The following is a 22,035-nucleotide window of genomic DNA, read 5'->3' as shown; positions in this document are numbered from 1 at the left end:
CTCGGGAGTTGATAGGCTTGAAGTCATAAACAGCAGACCTGTTGGCAAAACGCACGAAAGTGCCGTTTGAATGAATGCTTATGAGCCTGCTGGTATCTACCATTGCTCAGTCAGACTGCTCTATCAAATCATAGATTTAATTATAACATAACACAAATGCGAGCCTTAGGTCATTAATATGGTCGAATCCAGAAAATATCATCTCGAAAACAAGACGTTTATTAGTAGAAAGAGGAGGAAGGGAAGCGCTACGAAGGGACACAATAGTACATTTTGGTAGAGAGAGGACCAAGGAACTCTTCATACAATTGATTAAAATGCCTTTATTAGTATGGCATGTTCAATAGAAACAAAGTTTTTTTTAAACCAACGTTTTGGCTGCATAGCCTTCGTCAGGTAGTACAAAAAAAAAAAAAAAACACCGGAAAAGGAATACAAGGTCCTCTTTTAAACAGCTTTTCAATTAGCCGTAATTGGAAGAGGGAGTGGTTACACAATTGATTGGACACACCTAGTAAGCAATACTATACACATTAAACGGTGAAATACTGTGGCTAATACTGTAGCTAAAATACATCTCCAAACTAGAAGTATCAGAACACTAAAAGGTAGTTCTAATCTTAAATATGACTGGGAGAAGTGTCAAGAAAAAGAAAGCTAAATATTCCATAGTACACAGTAAAACATGAACAACAGTCTAACCACAGCTGAGGGCAATTGAGCAAAATGTCCAAGACGTTTATTCTTTCAGTGAAATACGGAACCGTTCCGTATTTTATCTAACGGGTGGCATCCAGAAGTCTAAATATTCCTGTTACATTGCACAACATAATTACGTAAAATTAGTTCGCAATGAGCCAGGCGGACCAAACATTTGCATATACCCTGACTCTGTGCAATGAACGCAAGAGACGTGACAATTTCACTTGGTTAATATTGTTTGCTAACCTGGATTTCTGTTAGCTAAATATGCAGGTTTAAAAATATATACTTCTGTGTATTGATTTTAAGAAAGGCATTGGTGTTTATGGTTAGGTACATGTTGGAGCAACGACAGTCCTTTTTCGCAATGCACACTGCATCGATTATATGCAACGCAGGACACGCTAGATAAACTAGTAATATCATCAACCATGTGTAGTTATAACTAGTGATTATGATTGATTAAGTTTAATGCTAGCTAGCAACTTACCTTGGCTTCTTACTGCATTCGAATAACAGGCAGGCTCCTCGTGAGGCAGGTGGTTAGAGCGTTGGACTAGTTAACCGTAAGGTTGCAAGATTGAATCCCTGAGCTGACAAGGTAAAAATCTGTCCTTCTGCCCCTGAACAAGGCAGTTAACCCACCGTTCCTAGGCCAGTCATTGAAAATAAGAATGTGTTCTTAACTGACTTGCCTAGTTAAATAAAGATTAAATAAAAGGAGAAAAAAAAATTGGCGTCCAAAATTACAGATTGTTATGAAAACTTGAAATCGGCCATTCCGATGAATCAGTCGACCTCTAATTCAAACCCCTTCCCCTTTTCCACATTTTGTTACATTACAGCCTTGTGAAAAAAAATATTTTCCCTCAATCTACACATCTACACCCATAATGACAAAGCGACCAGTTATATATTTTTTTGCCAATAATGAAGTACCTTATTTACACAAGTATTCAGACCCTTTGCTATGAGAAATTGAGCTCAGGAGTATACTGTTTCCATCGATCATCCTTGCGATGTTTCGACAACTTCCAGAAGGACAACCATCTCTGCAGAACTCCACCAATCAAGCCTTTACGGTAGAGTGGCCAGACTGAAGACACTCTTCAGTAAAAAGGCAAGTGACAGCCCGCTTGGAGTTTGCCAAAGGGCACCTAAACAAGATTCTCTGGTCTGATGAAACCAAGATTGAACGCTTTGGCCTGAATGCCAAGCATCATGTCTGGAAGAAACCTGGCACCGTCCCTACGGTGAAGCATGGTGGTGGCAGCATCATCATGCTGTGGGGATGTTTTTCAGCGGCAGGGACTGGGAGACTAGTCAGGTTCGAGGCAAAGATGAACAGAGCGAATTACAGAGAGATCCTTGATGAAACTGGGGACCTCAGACTGACAACAGGACAACGACCCAAAGCACACAGCCAAGACAACACAGAAGTGGCTTCGGGACAAATCTCTGAATGTCCTTGAGTGGCCCAGCCAGAGCCCAGACTTGAACACAATCGAACATCTCTGGAGACCCAAAATTGCTGTGCAGCGATGCTCCCCATCCAACCTGACAGAGCTTGAGAGGATCCACAGAGAACGGGAGAAACACTCCAAATATAGGTGAGCCAAGCTTGTAGCGTGATACCCAAGAAGACTCGATGCTGTAATCGCTGCCAAAGGTGCGTCAACAATGTACCGAGTCTGAATATTTATGTAAATGACATTTCAGTTTCTAAAAAACGGTTTTTGCTTTGTCATTATGGGGTATTGTGTGTAGATTGAGGCGGGAAAAACTATAAGCAATTTTAAAATAAAGCTGTAAGATAACAAAATATGGAAAGGGGTCTGAATACTTTCTGAATGCACTGTATTTGGCGAAAAATGCGATCTCTGGTTAAAGATCGAGTTTTGGGCCTCCCGGGTGGCGCAGTGGTCTACTCTGGGTTCACGCCCAGGCTCTGTCGCAGTCGGCCGCATGGCATGATCTTCGTCTCTCCCGAGCCCGTACGGGAGTTGTAGCGATGAGACAAGATAATAACTACTAACTACTAACAATTGGATACCACGAAATTGGGGAGAAAAGGGGGTTAAATAAAAAATAAAAAAAAGATAGAGTTTTGACGTTAGTTTGAGTACTCATGCAGAACTCTAGAATGAGTTTTACTGAACCTAAGCTTTAAAACAGGTCGCTGGAACAAACAAAAACTGACCATCACCACTATACTACTGAGAGGTGTGGTGGAGGAGACTCACCTGCAGGTTATAGGTGGAGCCTGGGGTGTCATACAGGTGCAGAGGTAACCTCTCAATGGACTCCAGGACTGCTAGTAGTTTGCGGATTAAGGCAACTGCGGGTTGGCTAAATTAATGGGACAAACCAGGAAGTGAGCCTCTGACAGGTTTTTATTATTTAAAAACACATTTATACAAATTAATTATATAAAAGTCTGAATTATTACCTTTCATCATCTTCGTTTTCACTGAATGCAGTTTTAAATACATTTATTCTTTCCATTAATGGTTTACAATCATGTTTCATGTCAAGTTCCACACTCTGAAAAAGAGAAAAACATTCATTGAACTGAGTTGGACTAATGAGGAAGTTGGTTACCCAGACAGTGTTGAGAAAAAGTATGAAAGGAAGAGAACTGTATAGAGTACTACTTTGGGCCAAAACACCTCATCCATCCCATCTTACTTACATTATTAAGGACTGTAAAAAGTGCTTGCACTAGGCCACTGCTGCACATTTCATAGGGGGAGATGGTGTTCTCATCCTTGAGAACCACAATCAAGTTTTCCAGAGCCGTTTTCATTAAGTCTCTCCATGTGTTCTCTCCCTCGATACACTGCAACAGAAACAAAACAGCACATTTAACTTTCACTGAGTCATCAAACCTGTAGCCTACAGCTTCAGACAGAACCAAGAAAACAAAACAACTACATATCACAGAGTGAGTCAATCAAAATATCTACTTTGTTTTTTTAAATTAAAGTACCGATTTACTGTAAATTGCATTAAGGCGCACTTTTCATAAAGTGCAAGTAGACGTGAATTGATGTCAATGCGTGTTGTGTGAGTGGATCAGGGCGAGTCCCCCACCTACCGGTCTGTTGGTAATCATGTTATCCGACTCTGACATAAATTTAGGTTAGAGTTGATGTGCTTTCCCCCCCTACCTGTCTGTTGGTATGCAGCTCCCAAGCAGACTCCAGCTGGGTGGCGATGTTCCTCAGGGTGACCACCACCCCTCTGGGCATGCTCTCTACCGCCTTGAAGTGGTCATCATACAGGTCTCTGGCCATGGTCTTCACCTGCGTTTCACATTTCTAGCCATTTAGCAGACACTCGTATCCAGAGCCACTTACAAAATCAGTGAATTCAACTAAGGTAACACAACCACACGAACAGACAGAGGGGCTCTAGGCTCGCTGGGTGTTAAGGAAAAAGTGAGGGATAACTAGCATAAAACTGCTGTTAGGCTTGGGCTGTATACCAGGGTTTTTGGAAATAGACACAGGATGGTTTTTCCAATACTGTTGAAACTATTTGAACTTTTTATACATTGGAATATTTGCAGCTACTTTTTAAGTAAAATACATAGTCAACTTGTCAAATATATGTTAGGAGATAAAGAAGATTGTGTTCTTCATTTCACCTGTCAGATGATTTTTCATTATGAAGCTTGCAGGTAGTAGTACCCAGTCACGTAGTGTTTGTTTACAAGCACACAATGACGAGACCAGAGCCTTATGAGTCGCTCAATGTTGTGCAGCACCTGCCAGGTGATCTAGTTACGGTATGGAATTCACAACTAAATGTTCGCCAGCTCGATATCTTAGAACTATTAAGTTAACTGTCTAAAATGTGCCAAATGCTCTGCAGTTGTACATTTGGTTCGCTAATGTAGTAGCTACTTAGCTATCTAGCAAAGAGGTTAGCTTCTTCCGAAATATGTTGAATATTAGTTTTGTGCATGCAGTAAACTGGGAGTAGCATTTTTTAGTTATTGTAATAACATCATGAGCTGGGATGTCTGTCCTGAAAATAGTTTAGGTCAGAGATTGTATAAAATGTTTGCAATGTGATCGTAAGCATTCTCTATGGGATTTTATATGTACTTGTTAGCATTGCTAATCTTCGTGTTGCAAAGGCTCAATGGAGTTTGAAAACAGCGCCCCCTGTGTTTAGTGCCGGTATTACCTAAGATCCCGGTATGGAACAAGGCTGGTATGAAGGTATGACAATCTGGATACTGCCCAAGCCTACCCGCTGTTATATAAAACAGAAGAATGATATGACGGCTAAACGAGATGGATAATATGTCATGTGCTCTAAAGCAACAACAAAAAAGTGTCCCTGTGACAATAGACAAAGTAATCTTCTCAATTCAGGAAGAAGGAAGCTGGCTTTAAACAACAACAAAAATACTGCTGAACAGCAGACGGACTCAACCACCTTTTGTTTTGTTTTCTCCAATTTGGATTTGAGCTTTCTTCCCCTCTTTCCAGTCCAGCCAGTCACAAATTCAGACCCTGTACAACACAACACAGAGAAGGAAAACATTAAGACAATTCACATCAAATGCAGGGCGGACTGGGAGATGCACTTAATGGCTTTCCACTAGCCATCACCACATCATTATAGTAGAGGATAACTTCACATTTTTCTTTATACACCATACACACTACATGACCAAAAGTATGTGGACACCTGCACGTTGAACATCTCATTCCAACATCATGGGCATTAATATGGAGTTCGTGCCTCCTTTGCTGCTATAACAGCCTCCACTCTTCTGGGAAGGCTTTCCACTAGATGTTGGAACATTTCTGTTGGGACTTGATTCCATTCAGCCACAAGAGCATTAGTGAGGTAAGGTACTGATGTTGGGCAATTCGGCCTGGCTTGCAGTCAGCCTTCCAATTAATCCCAAAGGCTTTCGATGGGGTTGAGGTCAGGGCACTTTGCAGGCCAGTCAAGTTCTTCCACACAGATCTCAACAAACCATTTCTCTATTCACCTCACTGTCCACCAGGGCATTGTCATGCTGAAACAGGAAAGGGCCTTGCCCAAACTGTGGCCACAAAGTTAGAAGCACAGAATCGCCTAGAACGTCATTGTATGCTGTAGGGTTAAGATTACCCTTCACTTGGACTAAGGCGCTTAGCCCCCTTCAAACCATGAAAAACAGCACCAGAAAATATTCATCATCGACCAAACTTTACAGTTGGCATTATGCATTCGGGCAGGGGGAGTGGCCTACCACTTCACAGCTGAGCCATTGTTGCTCCTAGATGTTTCCACTTCACAATAGCAGTACTTACAGTTGAGCAGGGCAGCTCTAGCATGGCAGAAATTTGACAAATTGGAAATGTGCCTATGACAGTGCCACGTTGAAAATCACTGAGCTCTTCGGTAAAGGCCATTCTACTGCCAATGTTTTTCTTTGTAGATTGCATGGCGGTGTGCTTGATTTTATATACCCATTAGCAACAGGTGTGGCTGAATAATTTGAAGGGGTGTCCACATACTTTTAATATAGTCTCAGGGTTTCCGTTAGCCGGTATTACCCGGCTTTTGGCTGTAATTACTTTAAAAGGCCAATTGTCCGGGAATAGAAAACAAATCCTATTGAGATAATGCTTTATAGTCTATTAATTGATAGAAATACATTTGACTGGTCATACTTATTGGTCTATGAGTTCATTTGCATAATTTAGTGGAATTAAATTGCAGGGTGTACATTCATTATGGATCTTATTACATTTTTGGGCCATGATTAAAATAAGCTACACGATTTATCAACTGGCAATTTCAGTGTACTTCTCATTCGCTATTCAAATGCTTAGGCAATGTAGGGAGGCTTCAGCGTGCCACACAACACTTTGCAATGAGCTGGAGGCAGTATGCATTTAGAAAACTACTAATCGCTACCTAATCGTTGAAACCAGAATGTGGCACAACATGAGACATCATCTTGCTTTAAAGTAGCCTAGGCAAAACCCAACCATATCTGTAGAGCAGTAGAGGCTCCTCAGAGGAGGAAGGAGAGGACAATTCCTCAGTGAATTATTAATTTATATATTTTTAGTGAAACATTGTCATTTTTAGATAAAACTATACTATAACCATGTTCACGTCACTAAATAATTTATTAGAACACATTGTTTTGCAATTAAGGTCTACAGTAGCTTCAACAGCACTCTGTAGGGTAGCACCATGGTGCAGCCGAAGGACAGCTAGCTTCCGTCCTCCTCTGGGTAAATGGACTTCAATACAAAACCGAGAAGGCTCATGGTTCTCACCCCCTTCCATAGACTTACACAGTAATTATGACAACTTCTGGAGGATGTCCTCCAACCTATCAGAGCTCTTGCAGCATGAACTGACAAGTTATCCATCCAATTAATCAAGTAGTGAAAGTATAAGCTACAGCTAGCACTGCAGTGCATAAAATGGGTTGAGTAGTTGACCCAAAGAGAGAGAAAGACAATAGTTGAACAGTTTGGAAACAAATTAATTTATCTTCCAAGACATGGTAAGCTTTTGGTTTTACTAATTTATTGCCACTGAGACCCACCGGTGCAACTGCTAAACTGCTTACTGATTGAACACGGTACTGAATGCTTGTAGTGGGTTTACTAATGTGTTAGTTCTATTAGCTATGTTGTCTATCACATTACTTTAGCTAATATGGTGACAACAATGTAGGCTATGTCTAGGTTATATGGTTTGACGTCCACAAGCGAAGGGAAAAGGTGAGAGGAGAGCGTGTAGAGGTGAGAAGGAATACAACGTGGCTGCTATGAAAGTAAACTGTGTGTGTGATCAGGGGTGTATTCATTCCTCTTATTCTGTTGAAAAACATTTCTTAAAAACGGAAGCAAACGGAACGAAACAGTGATAATCATATCTGAATTTGCCCAATAAAAACTCTAATTTGCAACTGTTGGACTAATAATTACACCCTAAATCAGCTAGATGCAGGCAGGAGTGTGAAAGGCGGTATTGAATGTCACTCTCTACCCATGTGTCACGGTCTCACCTAATTTCTCTCTACACCTATGTTGTAAACTTTTCATAGGCTAAGTTGTATGGGTATAGGAACATTTTGTAGTAGCCTAAACCTATTGAACTGGGTGAATGGAATATGAATGACAGGCCTCCAATATGCTGTAATAGAAAAAGCCATGCTCATGAAACAAAACATTGTCCTATCTTAAAAGGCAATTCTTTTATGTCATTGTCCATATCCTAGTGCCTTGTGTGCATTGCTGCACTAATAATGTTAAGAAATAGTTGATCAACATTTTAAGCGAAACATTCTGATGTATTGCATCAGATTCATTGCTTTTTAAAAGTTGTATGAATTTGGGATCTATAATCCCACAACTGTCCGTTTGGGATATTTCTTTCTTGACAAGCAGACCAATAGCCGAGGTAAACTGTTTTACTATTGGGGTAGTTGATTGACATAAGCGGCGTGTCCAAAAGGCTAGGGGAATCTAAGCTTTCCCTAAGTAAATTGAATTAAATTTCCAAAATCGATAGCCTAGTTAGCATACTCCTGTCTTTACAGAAATAAATAAAAACAGTTTGGAAAGAGAAGACGATGACAAAAATACTAATGTCTTTTAGTTATGAAAATGATCAACTTAATTGAGTGAACAAGCGTAGGCCTGTCGTCTATCTTATTGGCACCAGCAGAAAACAGCGGCCATATCCCCAGTGAGTGTACAGTGCGCATAGTCACTCGATCATTGTTGGGTTAGTGACAAATAAGTCTGTTTTAGGACAATAATTTCCTCCTCCAGTTTAGATGGACGTCATATTCTATTTATCTCCCCTTCTCAGAGGCCTAAAAAAAGATTCTGCTGTCTCCAGTCATAAAGTTTAGTAGAATTGGATGACGTAGGTTTCTTTCTTTGCACAGGAAAAACATCTGATATAGCTTATAGTCCAGTCCTCTACACTACACGCTCAGCCATGCAACAGTGATTGAGTTATATTAGCCTAAATTATGACTATCCAATCTAATCACATTATGATTAGTAGGCTCTTAGAGTCTGCAAATACGATGATGCATGGAATGATTTATTATAAATGTGCATTTTTACGGTGAAAATGTGCTTCATGAAAGTCACGCGCAGCCTATGCATAGGCTAGTGATTTTGCTGTTCATTACTGGGGAAAAGTAATTGTGTGCAGTAAGGACACACATCATCGCCTCCTCGATTTGCATGTTCTGTTAAGATTAATTACCATAATATAAAATGTGATTTTTGTCATTCTGAGCACCGTGTGTCAGAATCAGGTTATGGTCAATTTCTCAAAACGTCCAGTAAATTAAAATTCTGCCAGTCAAATGTCCGGACACACATTTTCATAACGGAAACCCTGAGATGAGATAAATAAATAATAAAATGAGAGATTAATCTATAAACAATTTAGGCACATTTAACTACAGAATTAAATACAACAAAATTATATGATCTATATGCACTGAAGTTCAAACTAACGGACCTAGTGATGTTTCAGCGGTGAAGGAGTGCTTCGTGCCCCTGTTGGACTCAAACACGAAGCCGGGCAGGTCCTCCTTGAGGATGGTGGCCTGCTGTCCGTCAGAGTTGTGGATGGCGATCTCTCCCTCCTTCAGGCAGGTCAGGGACCAGTTCCCCACCGTCAGCTTGGTGGGACCCAGGGCAGACAGAATGGGCTGGCTGGCTGTCACAGGTTTCACCTGGCTCCGGGCACGCTGCAGCTTCTCCAAAAACTCACTACGACTTTCTGGGTGGGTAGTACAACACGGTTATTCACTTGTTACAACTGCATGTATGCGAGTGGAGGGAGCTCATTCTGGCCTCAATTCCAAATAAGAGATGGAGAGGAATAAGTAACAAGTTGAGGAAAGCTCAAGTCATAACATACCAGGTCGATTGAGAAGGTATGTAGCTAGGTCTACCTGAGCTGTCGGAGCCTCCCTCGGGGCTGCCGCTGGAGTACATGGTGGCCAGCTTGCCGTCCAGGATGAAGCGGAACCATCCGTTGGAGCCGTTGGAGAGTTCCAGGGCTGCAGCATCACTCCAGATGTACAGGCAGTCCCTCCCCCTGATAATGGACCAGTCACGCCAGTGGTAGGGCTTCCCCTGCTGCACCTCTTTGGCATCCTCCTGTGGCTCATCCTCCTGGTGGAACCAGAGATATTTACTTTACATTTTAGTCATGTAGCAGACGCTCTTATCCAGAGATTTTGAATACATTTTCTTTGCGGAAAACTTTTTATTACACAGAAATCACAAAGCTCTTATCAGTGTATATTTGGACTGCATTATGGTGTTCTTATTGCACCTTCTCTGGTTTGGACACCTCCTCGTTCTCATCGTCTGAGGTGGGTCCAGCCAAAGTGGACACCTTGTTGATGACGCCCAGTCTAGCCAACTGGTCCAGGAAGACATCTCCTCCTTTGTCCACCAGGTCTCTGATGATCTGCAGTGCCAGCAGGTGACCGTCATCATCGTCCTGTACAGGAAGAGACACCACATTTAACTTAGCCTATGGATTACTAGAGAGCTGGTGCAACTAAATTGCTTTTTAACAGGCATTCGGTTATGGGTGGACGTTGTTAATAGTGGAGGATCACACACACACACACATCTTGAACACACACATACACAAAGAGATGGATGTTGTGTAGTGCCGTACCTCCTGATCCAGTACGGTGGCGGTGATCTCCACTAGCACGGTTGGCAAGTTGTGACCGGCGTCAGAGTCACACACCTCCTTCAGCAGCACTTCACAGCTGTAGTGGATCATCTTCCTGATCAGAGCCAGGCTAGCTTTCCTGTAAGGGACAGAGGGACGACATGTTAAAGCACCAATGTCACTTTTTGGGCAACCTGACCAAATGCCCATAGAAATGTGAGTTATAGATCTGTCATGATCATTGAAAGCAAGTATAAGATGCATAGAACAGATCTGTGTCGTTTTTGAGGCTTTAGAATTTTAGCAACCAGGAAATGGAGGCACAATTTCTGCATATTGCACCTTTAATGCAGGGGTTTCCAAACTTTTTCAGCCTGGCAGTATTTCAATCTGAAGACATTATGTTTTGAAGTGACTGAAATGCTTTAGAAAAGGGATTGAGAAGTTCAGAAGAGCATCAGGCAATAATGTTGTATGATCTCTATGTAGAAAAGAACCTCATCGTTGATGATGTTCTTTCCCCCCTAGTCTGATTTAGAGCCTGGTCTTGTCCACTCGGTGCTAACAGCTTGTGGGCATAGTAGAGAAACAGTACGTACGTGTTCCTGAGAGTCTTACAGTATCTTTCAGTGATGGGGTCATAATATTTCGTAGCTTAAAAAGGATAGAGACACGTGTAGGGAGAAAAAAGAACCCACTCTGTTTATTACAATAGCATGTAGCGGCTACCAGAAGTTACGGTTCTATGAACCAACCGCAAAACTTCTCTCGCAACACCCATTTTCAAATCACGCGACCCATAGTTTTGGAAACCCTGTGTTAATGGATTTGTATCCCTATTCAAATAAAATTTCATTCAGGACCTCAGTAATATATACATCTCTGTGAGTTTAGACAAAGGTCCTTTGGTCAAGTTACTCTCAAAGTTGTGCTTACCTAATAGAAGGTAGCATGGTTTGCTGAAATGTTTGTGCAAATACTGGTAGCAGCCTCTTCAGGTAGATGGGGGCCATCTCAGGGTCTCCTTTGGGTTCGCTGCCCTCCTCCTCCTCGTTCAAGTCTTTCTTCTTCTTGTCCTCTCCTTTGTTAACAGGGCACATCCAGTCTCCTTCAGAACAAAAGAGAACACAACAAATTGTGAAATAACCACTGTCCTTTATTCTCTGATGGGCATGAGCCACTGACGACCAAGGATTTCCATGGAATCAGTCGGCAGCACAGCTGTTAATATATTGTTAGAACTCACCAGGAGACTGGAGAATGGCTACCACCTCACTGTGGCCACGCTCCCTTGCTTTGTCCAGGGGAGTTTTACCATCTTCATCTCGGAGGTCAGGGTTGGCTCCATGTCGCAGTAGAGTCTATAGACACATAGAAAAAATGCTTACTAGGGGAACTTACTGTATCTTCCTGTATTCTAAAACAACATATAGAGGAGGATAGACTGCACACGCAAAAACTTTATCCTATGTTTTCTTTACATTCATTGAATTCAATATACACCAACAGCCAACAGTCCAGCTGCTGGGCCATTATCAAGGGATGTTGTTGGAAAAAACAGCCGTTTGGGCGTTACAAGAGATTTCCTCTCAAGGTTAAAGAGACCATAGCTACCTTTGCAACTTGAGGCCGTCCAAAACAGGCAGCGTAGTGGAGGGAGGAGGACCTCTGACCTCTGTTGACATCAGCACCTCTCTCACACAGGAACTCAACCTGGAACATCAACCACAACAGGGGTATTTCAACAGGGTCTTGATAATGAAGGCACACAAAGAACAACTTTTTACAACATTTTGGAACAGACGTGTATTATTAGACTCTCCTTATTTCAGTCCATTTTCTTGTTTGGTGCCAAATGAATACAATGGTGTCGTGGTCTGGTTTCGGGGTAACAAACAAGCCATTATGTAACCAAACCATAGTAATTCGTCTGCATTAGGCCATGCATACAGTTTGTTGGACACCTATTGACAGAACCTTGAGCACTGAACCCATTCTTGCAGCACAACAGGGAAGAGATGCTTTCCTTAAAAGGATACTTTGGGATTTTGTCAATGAGGCCATTTATCTACTTCCCTGGAGTCAGATTAAGTCATGGATACAATTTTTGTGTTTCTATGTCCAGTATAAAGGAAGTTAGAGGTAGTTTACTGAGCCAATGCTAACTAGCATTACTGCAATGACAAAGTACCTTGGGAAAGTATTCGGACCCTGTCACTCTGACTGAGCTCCAGAGTTCCCCTGTGGAGATGGGAGAACCTTCCAGAAGAACAACCATCTCTGCAACACTCCACCAATCAAGTCTTTATGGTAGAGAGGCCAGACGGAAGACACTCAGTAAACGGCACATGACAACCCGCATGGAGTTTGCCAAAAGGCACCTAAAGAAACAAGATTCTCTGGTCTTATGAAACCAAGATTGAACGCTTTGGCCTGAATGCCAAGCATCACGTCTGGAGAAAACCTTGCACCATCCCTATGGTGAAGCATGGTGGTGGCAGCATCATGATGTGAGGATGTTTTTCAGCGGCAGGAACTGGGAGACTAGTCAGGATCGAGGCAAAGATGAACAGAGCAAAGTACAGAGATATCCTTGATGTCAACCTGCTCCAGAGTGCTCAGGACCTCAGATTGGGGTGAAGGTTCTTCTTCCAACAGGACAACACCCTAAGCACACAGCCAAGAAAACAGCCCAGAACCCGATCAAACATCTCTGGAGACTTGAAATTAGCTGTGCAGCACGGCTCCCTTCCAACCTGAGAGCTTGAGAGCATCTGCAGAGAAGAATTGGATAAATTCCCCAAATACAGGTTTGCCAAGCTTGTAACGTCATACCCAAGAAGACTCAATGTTGTAATCACTGCCAAAGGTGCTTCAACAAAGTACTGAGTAAAGGGTCTGAATACTTATGGAAATGTGACATTTCCGTTTTTTATTTTATTTAAACATTTGCTAAAATGTCTAAAAACCTGTTTTTCTTTGTCATTATGGTGTATTATAGCATCATTGTGGGGTATTGTGTGTAGATTGATATGAGACTCAGTCTAAAATAGCTTACCATTTCCTGTGTGCCAAACGCAGAGGCCCAATTCAAAAGAGTCTGCCCGACGTCATCCATGAAATTCACTTCAAAAGCTGCAACATAGGAACCATTTTAAGCAATTGAATATGCGTGTGCAATAACAGACACTTTTCATAAACATGACACATTTACCATTATGCAAAACAAACAGCTGAAATTAATTAAGGAAATTGCACCATTACACCAGATTAGACAAACTTCCTCTGCCACATCATCAAGTGCCCTAGCCTCCTGACAGACCAACATATAGGATATATCTGGGTCCCAAATGGTGCCCTATTCGCTTTACAGTGCATTACATTTGAGCCAATACTATCCACCCACCCACCTCCGGTGTCGATGGCATCAATGAGAGCGTCTGTGTCTTTGCTGCGGATACAGTCGATGAGCTGTCGGTGGGAACGCTCCCCGGAGCTGTCCAGCCGTCGCAGGCCCGGGATGCGCCCTGTTGAGCCAGCGGTGGATTTGGGCAGAGCCTTGCGGCCCTCGAACAGCAGCACCAGCAGCAGGTCCACCAGACGCATGGTGTCCAGAACACAGCGCTCGTCCCCCTGCATGGCACTCTCCATGGAGTCAGGCAGAGCAGAGCGTAGCAGATCCTATACACACACAGGAAACACACACACACACACAGACAGAGAGACAAAACAAAAACACCACTTCTATTATTATCCCATTATTCTCTTATACTAGTCATAGTGTCACTTCAGAATAGCTCTCATTACAACACAGTTCTCTTCACTAATATATTCTGAAATTAGATCCTTTCAACATTTTGTTATTTTTATTACTGTTAGCTTTCAAGATATTGCAGTTCATATATTAAACATTGTGCCAATAAAATACATTATGAATTCTTACTAATACAGAAATGTGTCCCAGAGTGCTCATAACACCAAATACAGCTACCACAAATCAAACTGCAATAATTTGACAAGGCTAAGGACTTAAAATAAAAGCCATCTAATAAAACTCTTCTCAGTAGTCTCTGAGATATGAGCTGGTCCTTAAAGACTCACATTGAGAAAAGTATTTTGTACCAACAATGGGCAATTTGATTTGTAAATGTTTTTTTTGTTTTTTTTAACAATACTAAATGTAAAATGTCCTTACATGAGTGACGAGGGGAGAGCCTCTGCACAGCGTGGACAGCAGGCTAACGATGGTGGACACCTGGTTGGAGAGTTTGGAGTCGGCGGCGGTAGGTTGGGCCCCAGTGGAGGTCCGGCCTGGCTTACAGGTGGAGGAGGGGCCGGAGACCGTGCCCCCTGCCGCCGCCATCCGGGACAGCAGCTCCTCTGTCAGACCGTGCTTGGCCAGTGGCGCGGGGTCCACCCCTCGACGGGTGAACCGGTCCGCCAGGGAGGCAAAGCAGCGCAGAGCACCGTCAGACACCTGTCAATCAATGGGTTGCATTTTCATCAATAACAATGCAATCATTTGAAACTAGACCTTCAAGCATCTTTCCAGTGATAATTGATTTATATAACTGATTGGATTTATATACCACTTTTCCAGTAGTTCAAAGCACTTAATATAGAAATGGGGAAAACTCATTCATCCACCACCAATGTGCATGGATGACCACCCCCCCAACCGATGACTGAGTGGGTGTGCCATTCACCTGGTGGTCTTCGTGTTTGAGCAGACTGGAGAGGGACTCCACACAGGTCTCCAGAGAGGAGTCCTGGGGCTCCATCTTGCTGCACAGGCGAGACACCACAGACATGGCAGAGTGCAGGGTGTCCTTATGGACCAGATGACCGCTGTCCCGGATGAAGCTAAGCACACAGTTCAGACCCCCAGCCTCAAACACTGCACCAGACTCCCTGGTACAGATCAGCTCCAGCACCTGACAAATGACACCACAAATAGTCAGCAGAAGAATATATTCATAAATGGTTATTTAAGATGCGCGGCCCATCTTTTGTACTATGGATTTCACGAGGACTCTGCACCTGACTACTTTTGAGTATGAGCATGTTCTGTAATATTCTACCACATACATAAGCCCTTCCTAAACCTGATATATATGTTGTGAAACATGACCTACATATTCAAGACCTAATTTGAATAAAAGGTCCCAGGTAAAGAAAGAGAATGTTTTCTTGCAGGGCGTAACAAGTCATTTTTCTTCCACCAGCAACTGTGGCAGGTAGATGAAAAGAAATCTACCAGCCAAAATAATTGTGTCATAATTACATTTTTTTTAAACAACTGATGACCATGTTTTGTAATGTTTCTAAAACAATACATGTATTAATAAGTAATGTGCTAAATTTAAATGTCATATTTTCTTTTAACCAAAATATCAGATTAGACAAAATGTTCAGCTTCCCCTTTAAGGGTGTGAGATTAACGGGGCCACTGGAGTCATGTCACGTGTGTGAGATTTGGGATGTGACTAGTAGTAGACAGTGGCTGCAGTCCAAATTAAAAGTCGACAACCCTTGGCCCTAAACCCTCAGCCCTTGAATGACGTATTACATCGTCACATCAGAGTGTACCTTAAATGTCCCTTGCCCAAGCGAGGGAGAGTGATGATTGGAGAGACAACGTCCTTGGTGGAAATCTTGAAATTGAGCTTAAAAAACAACCAATCTAAAGCTATTATTGTGCCGAGCAAGCTAACGTAGCTAGTTTGCACTCCTGTCAGGTTGCTAGCTAGCTACAGTTACTTATAGCTGGCTAGTTGGTTTCATAGTTTGGTCATTTATTCCAATAAATTTCAGAATCCCCAAAAATCTGTTTCTAAAGCTAACAGCGTTTTATAGGCTCCTCAATATGAGACAAAGCCAATATGCCAACACTAAAATCAATGTTATCTATACATATTTTTTTTGTAAGACAGCATCATCATTTTATCTCATGCAAAAATACAGCCATACATACAGCCGTATTACATTGCACTCCAGAAGTAGACTGCGTGGCAGCCTGGCTACCTGTTATGCGAGTGCAGCCAGGAGCCAAGGTAAGGTGCTAGCTAGCATTAAACCTATCTTATTAAAAAAAATCAATCTTAGCATAATCACTAGTTAACCACACATGGTTGATGATATTACTAGTTTATCTAGCTTGTTCTGCTTTGCATATAATCAATGCGGTGCCTGTTATTTTATCATTGAATCATAGCCTACTTCGCCAAATGGGTGATGATTTAACACGCGCATTTGCGAAAAAAAACTGTCGTTGCACCAATGTGTACCTAACCATAAACATCAACGCCTTTCTTAAAATCAATTCACAAGTATATATTTTTAAACCTGCATATTTAGTTAATATTGCCTGCTAACATTAATTTATTTTAACTAGGGAAATTGTGTCACTTCTCTTTCGCGTTCTGTGCAACAGAGTCAGGGTATATGCAGCACTTTGGGCCGCCTGGATCGTTGCGAACTGTATGAAGGCTATTTCATCCTAACAAAGACAGCCAACAAGCGCATTTGCGAAAAAAGCACAATCGTTGCACGAATGTACCTAACCATAAACATCAATGCCTTTCTTAAAATCAATACACAGAAGTATATATTTTTAAACCTGCATATTTAGTTAAAAGAAATCCAGGTTAGCAGGCAATAGCACGCAGAGTCAGGGTATATGGAACAGTTTGGGCCGCCTGGCTTGTTGCGAACTAATTTGCCAGAATTTTACAAAATTATGACATAACATTGAAGGTTGTACAATGTAACAGGAATATTTAGACTTAGGGATGCCATCCGTTAGATAATATACGGAAGGGTTCCGTATTTCACTGAAGGAATAAATGTTTTGTTTTCTAAATTATAGTTTCCGGATTTTACCATATTAATGAACCTAAGGCTCATATTTCTGTGTGTTATTATATTATAATTAAGTCTATGATTTGATAGAGCAGTCTGACTGAGCGGTGGTAGGCAGCAGCAGGCTCGTAAGCATTCATTCAAACAGCACTTTCCTGTGTTGGCCAGCAGCTCTTCGCAATGCTTCAAGCATTGCGCTGTTTGTGATTTCAAGCCTATCAACTCCCGAGATTAGGCTGGCAATAATATAATGCCTATACGAACATACAATAGTCAAAGGTATATGAAATACAAATGGTATAGAGAGTCCTGTAATAACTACAACCTAAAACTTCTTACCTGGGAATATTGAAGACACATGTTAAAAGGAACCACCAGCTTTCATATGTTCTCAAGTTCTGAGCAAGGAACTTCAAACGTTAGCTTTCTTACATGGCACATATTGTACTTTTACTTTCTTCTCCAACACTTTGTTTTTGCATTATTTAAACCAAATTGAACAGGTTTCATTATTTATTTGAGACTAAATTGATTTTATTGATGTATTATATTAAGTTAAAATGAAAGGGTTCATTGTTCATTCAGTATTGTTGTAATTGTCTTTATTACAAATATATATATATTAAAAATCGGTATCAGCGTTGAAAAATCATTATCGGTCGACCTCTAATTCTTACCCACCAATAACTAAATCGACCCGCATTTGGCAGGTGTTCATTTTATGCCCTGAAGCAAACAGTTGATCACATAAAAATAAAAAAAGCAAGGGAATTGTTTTTATAAAGTAGAACAAAAATGACTTCTCCACAGTGGTGTAATGCTCCCACAGTGTTTAATAGAATAATGTTTCAAGCCCAAATTCTAAATAAAAGCGTACCTTGACACACTGCTCGGCCAGGTCTCTGCTGGTCCTGTTGTTGAGCTCCACCACCACCAGGCGGTTACACAGAGCCTTGATGGCCCCGTCCACGCCCACGATCCTGCGGGTGCACTCAGCCGACACGTCCAGGTAGTATGTGATGGCGCGGGCCGTCACTTCCAGCACATTGTCCGGGGCGCTTTCATCCAAGAAGATCTTACACAGGGCGGGGAGGAAGGTGCGTGGGGGACACCTGGGGGACAGAGGAGGGCATATATAACCTTTATTTATATTGGTTATTCTCAATGAGAAAATCTATTTTGCAAGAGAGGACTAGCTATATAAACATAAGCATCCACGAACGACTCAACAGTAACCAAATAAAAAGGCTTGTGCCGTCATTATAGGCAGTTTGTATAAGCGCGACATTGTCCTCTCAACAGTATGACTAATGCTTGAGATGTTTGTGAGATAGACAGTTGACAGTGTGTGTTTGTGACTCACGTCTCGAAGCAGCGGTCCACGTTGTCAGACATGAGCAATAACATGCAGAGCTGCTCCAGGGCGATCAGCTGCATGTCCCTCTCATCTCCCTGGCCCATCTGGAGCCACTCCAGCAAGGTGTCTGGGTCCACGTCCGCCATGATTACCCCCCTGCTACAGCTCCCTATCTGGCACCAAGCCAATCACTGCTGTGGGCTGAGCTGGGGACTCATCCGCCGGATGGAGAAAACACGGACAGGTCCAATCACTGCTCCCTCCTGTGTGTCATGTAGTCTTCCTTCACCTGGGGTGGAGAGGTAGATGGGCGGAGAGGGAGAGAGAGAGAGAGAGAGAGAGGGCGAAAGCTGGCGTTTAATTTAATCATGACTGGCTCAACTTGCAGTTGCCAATGGGATTACATTGGGAAAATCAGAGCAACAAAGGTTTGTAGCTAGTTCACGTGACATCTGAAACATGGTAATTGCTATAAATAACTAAGCAACAGTAACTTTTCCTCTCAGGAAAATAACAGGTTTTGGGCCTCACTTCTCTGGGTACTGTATGTAACAATAATAATAAAAAAAATGGGACTTCAAGAACCCAAAGTCACTTTAAAACATATCAAGAATTTAACAAATAAAACAGGAGTCAAATAAACATCAGACAAAACAAAAACATGAATAAAAAGAGGGGTGGGCTCAAAGATGGGAAAGAGTGATGTATCAGTGTATGGAGAGGGGAGGGTTGGGATACAAACCCGGTCTAGGGTAAGGAGGGGGTCGGGATACGAACCTGGTTTAGGGTAAGGGGCGGGATTTGGGTTGGGATACGAACCCGGTTAAGGGGTGGGATTTGGGTTGGGATACGAACACGGTTTAGGGTAAGGGGCGGAATACGAACCCGGTTTAGGGTAAGGTGCGGGATTGGGATATGTACCCGATTTAGGGTAAGGTGTGGGATTGGGATATGCACCCGGTTTAGGGTAAGGTGCGGGATTGGGATACGAACCCGGTTTAGGGTAAGGGGCGGGTTTGGGATACGAACCCGGTTTAGGGTAAGGTGCGGGTTTGGGATACGAACCCGGTTTAGGGTAAGGGGGGGATTGAGATACGAACCCGGTTTAGGGTGAGGGGCGGGATGGGGATACGAACCTGGTTTAGGGTAAGGGGCGGGATTGGGATACGAACCCGGTTTAGGGTAAGGGGCGGGATTGGGATACGAACCCGGTTTAGGGGCGGGATTGGGGTTTGTAGTGTATTTCTTTGCTTGTATGTGGGTGGGGGCGCTTTAGGAGGGAATGAAAGAGAATGATGGCCTCAAGAGTTACAAATGGCTGGAGGGAGGGAGTTTCAGTGCCTAGGAGCAAGGCAAGATGGTGAGGGCTTTGTAGGTCAGAAGGAGGATCTTATCATCAATGCATTGGGAGACAGGGAGCTATTGGAGTCGACAGGGGTGAAGTGCTGCCAGGAATTAGTGTGGGTCTGGAGTCAAGCTGCAGACTGGAGGTATCATCTCCATACAATACTGAGTTCAACTATTTTCGGTTGGGGGTTGGACTATGTTCATTAGGACTTGAAACAGTAAAACAGTGTCAATTTGTTAGAGCCTGGATGGCTATAGGATAAGATACTTGGGGTAGATCCTCTTATGAACAGATTCATCACAAATTACCAGAGAACATTTACGGTTTCTTTAACCGGCAACTACTGACTCCAACCGAATTGTCTCCCAGACGTTTCTAGTACTTGTGTAGGAATTAGGCCAATGTTCCATTTATTTTGAGCCACCAACTGAATGTCCAGAAAGGATAGCCCAGTATTAGGTAACGTTTATCTATCTTACATCTACAGTCTGACAATGGAGACACACTAATAATGTGCAGACAGCCTATCTCCTTACTTTGGACATGATCATTATTTAAGTAGCTAGCTAATGTCACAAATCCATTATTATTAGTAACACCAGAAAGTACAGCAAACAAACAGGTAAACAGGTCTTTATATAGACCTAACTAACTAGCTACGGTAGCTAGTTAATTCCATCATGACTTGGTTCGCTTTTACTGCGGAGAAGTTTAGCAAACGTAATTTGCTGACATTACAGTTGTGAAAGAACTGCTAGTTAACGTTAAGTGGCATCATAACAATTTTACAAAACAAGTTATACTGCATAGCTAGCTAGCGTAAACAACCTCACGTTTGCTATAAGGCTTGGCTACACTTAGCTAGGTACTGGCTAACTAGCCCAGTTCTATCAACATAACGTTAGCCATCTGTCCACGAAGACAAAAAACGTATTACCTGCTGTAGTTAGCTTACTGTTAGATGACTAACGTTAACGTTCGCTATATTTGGCTAAGCGAACGTTAGCATTTAACCGGTAATTGTTAGCTAATACAAGTCAATTACAATTAATTCAATAACTACTACTTCATGCTCAACGGCATAATATATCAAACAGCAGACTGTATAGGAGGACGCCAACATTTGCATCTTATTTTGGTTTATCTGTACATCACTGGACAGCTAAATTAACGTTAGCGTACCTAGCTCATCCTACCGAGTCAGATTAACAGTAGTTAGTCGCCTAAAATCAAACAATGAAACTGCTACAATAATTCCTAACATGTATATTCTGAGGTTTGAATAATACAGAAGAGTTCAAAACATGGTCGTAATACAATGTTACAATGCATGGCCTGACCATCAACACATAATCCGCGATGATTCAGTTCCAAGAGAGCCCAAGGCCGCAACACTTCTGTCAGTCATAACACGTAGGAAAAACTAGGTTGCTCGGTTTACAACACAAACATAGTAGATACACACTCACCGTCTTTCAGATGACAAAAATAAAATGACGGTCGATTAAATACAATAGTGCGTTAAGGTACAATCCAACCTAAGGGGAATAAAATACTTAATTCCCAGTTATTTTTACCGAGCCATAAAGGTCAAAGTGGACAGTAAATGCAATATATAAATTCAGGCGAAATGGAGAGCGGTCGAGGTAACGGAGTTGGCTCTCCGTCGTATGCATCACGAGGCTACGCAGCGTCCTACTGTATTCTCTATTCACGGGCTGACAGCATTGCGGCTGTATGCCAGGGGGCGCTAGCTACAATACGTGGAAAAGCACAGAGACCCCATTTCAATAATTACTTTATTTATGTAAAGGATGGACCTACAGTTCCAGTCAAAAGTTTGGACACGCCTACTCATGTAGAATAATAGTGAAGACATCAAAACGATTCAATAACACATATGGAATCATGTAGTAACATTTGTCATCAAGGCAAAGGGTGGCGACTTTGAAGAATCTAAAATATATTTTGGTTTGTTTAACACTTTTTTGCTTACTACATGATTCCATATGTGTTATTTCATAGTTTTTATGTATTCACTATTATTCTACAATGTAGAAAATAGTAAAAA

At 42.1% G+C, this 22,035-nt stretch overlaps 1 protein-coding gene across 7 annotated transcripts in view; it reads right to left on the bottom strand.

Annotated features, from left to right (window-relative positions):
* The window catches only part of LOC135525663 (E3 ubiquitin-protein ligase HECTD1-like), a 38,620-nt gene extending 16,936 nt beyond the window's left edge, over nucleotides 1-21,684 (bottom strand). For 4 of the 7 annotated variants that reach the window (XM_064953418.1, XM_064953419.1, XM_064953422.1 and 1 more), the window contains exons 1-19: nucleotides 21,434-21,684; nucleotides 18,623-18,905; nucleotides 18,137-18,371; nucleotides 15,105-15,332; nucleotides 14,594-14,875; nucleotides 13,809-14,079; nucleotides 13,457-13,533; nucleotides 12,013-12,111; nucleotides 11,645-11,759; nucleotides 11,335-11,506; nucleotides 10,399-10,537; nucleotides 10,045-10,215; nucleotides 9,659-9,881; nucleotides 9,220-9,483; nucleotides 5,152-5,228; nucleotides 3,873-4,007; nucleotides 3,395-3,541; nucleotides 3,152-3,246; nucleotides 2,946-3,051 (exon numbers count right to left, since the gene is read on the bottom strand). In XM_064953418.1, the coding sequence (XP_064809490.1) occupies nucleotides 2,946-3,051; nucleotides 3,152-3,246; nucleotides 3,395-3,541; nucleotides 3,873-4,007; nucleotides 5,152-5,228; nucleotides 9,220-9,483; nucleotides 9,659-9,881; nucleotides 10,045-10,215; nucleotides 10,399-10,537; nucleotides 11,335-11,506; nucleotides 11,645-11,759; nucleotides 12,013-12,111; nucleotides 13,457-13,533; nucleotides 13,809-14,079; nucleotides 14,594-14,875; nucleotides 15,105-15,332; nucleotides 18,137-18,371; nucleotides 18,623-18,762 (2,976 nt within the window). In that variant the 5' untranslated portion in view covers nucleotides 18,763-18,905; nucleotides 21,434-21,684. The remainder of the gene's footprint in view (nucleotides 1-2,945; nucleotides 3,052-3,151; nucleotides 3,247-3,394; nucleotides 3,542-3,872; nucleotides 4,008-5,151; nucleotides 5,229-9,219; nucleotides 9,484-9,658; nucleotides 9,882-10,044; nucleotides 10,216-10,398; nucleotides 10,538-11,334; nucleotides 11,507-11,644; nucleotides 11,760-12,012; nucleotides 12,112-13,456; nucleotides 13,534-13,808; nucleotides 14,080-14,593; nucleotides 14,876-15,104; nucleotides 15,333-18,136; nucleotides 18,372-18,622; nucleotides 18,906-21,433) is intronic. The other 3 variants (XM_064953420.1, XM_064953424.1, XM_064953421.1) reach the window with 1 other exon arrangement.
* Nucleotides 21,685-22,035: the final 351 nt, after the last annotated feature.

This window comes from Oncorhynchus masou, chromosome 32, assembly GCF_036934945.1.
Source record: "Oncorhynchus masou masou isolate Uvic2021 chromosome 32, UVic_Omas_1.1, whole genome shotgun sequence".
Classification (NCBI taxonomy): domain Eukaryota; kingdom Metazoa; phylum Chordata; class Actinopteri; order Salmoniformes; family Salmonidae; genus Oncorhynchus; species Oncorhynchus masou.
The sequence above is the reverse complement of the archived record's forward strand: the minus strand, read 5'-3'. Positions and strand labels throughout refer to the sequence as shown.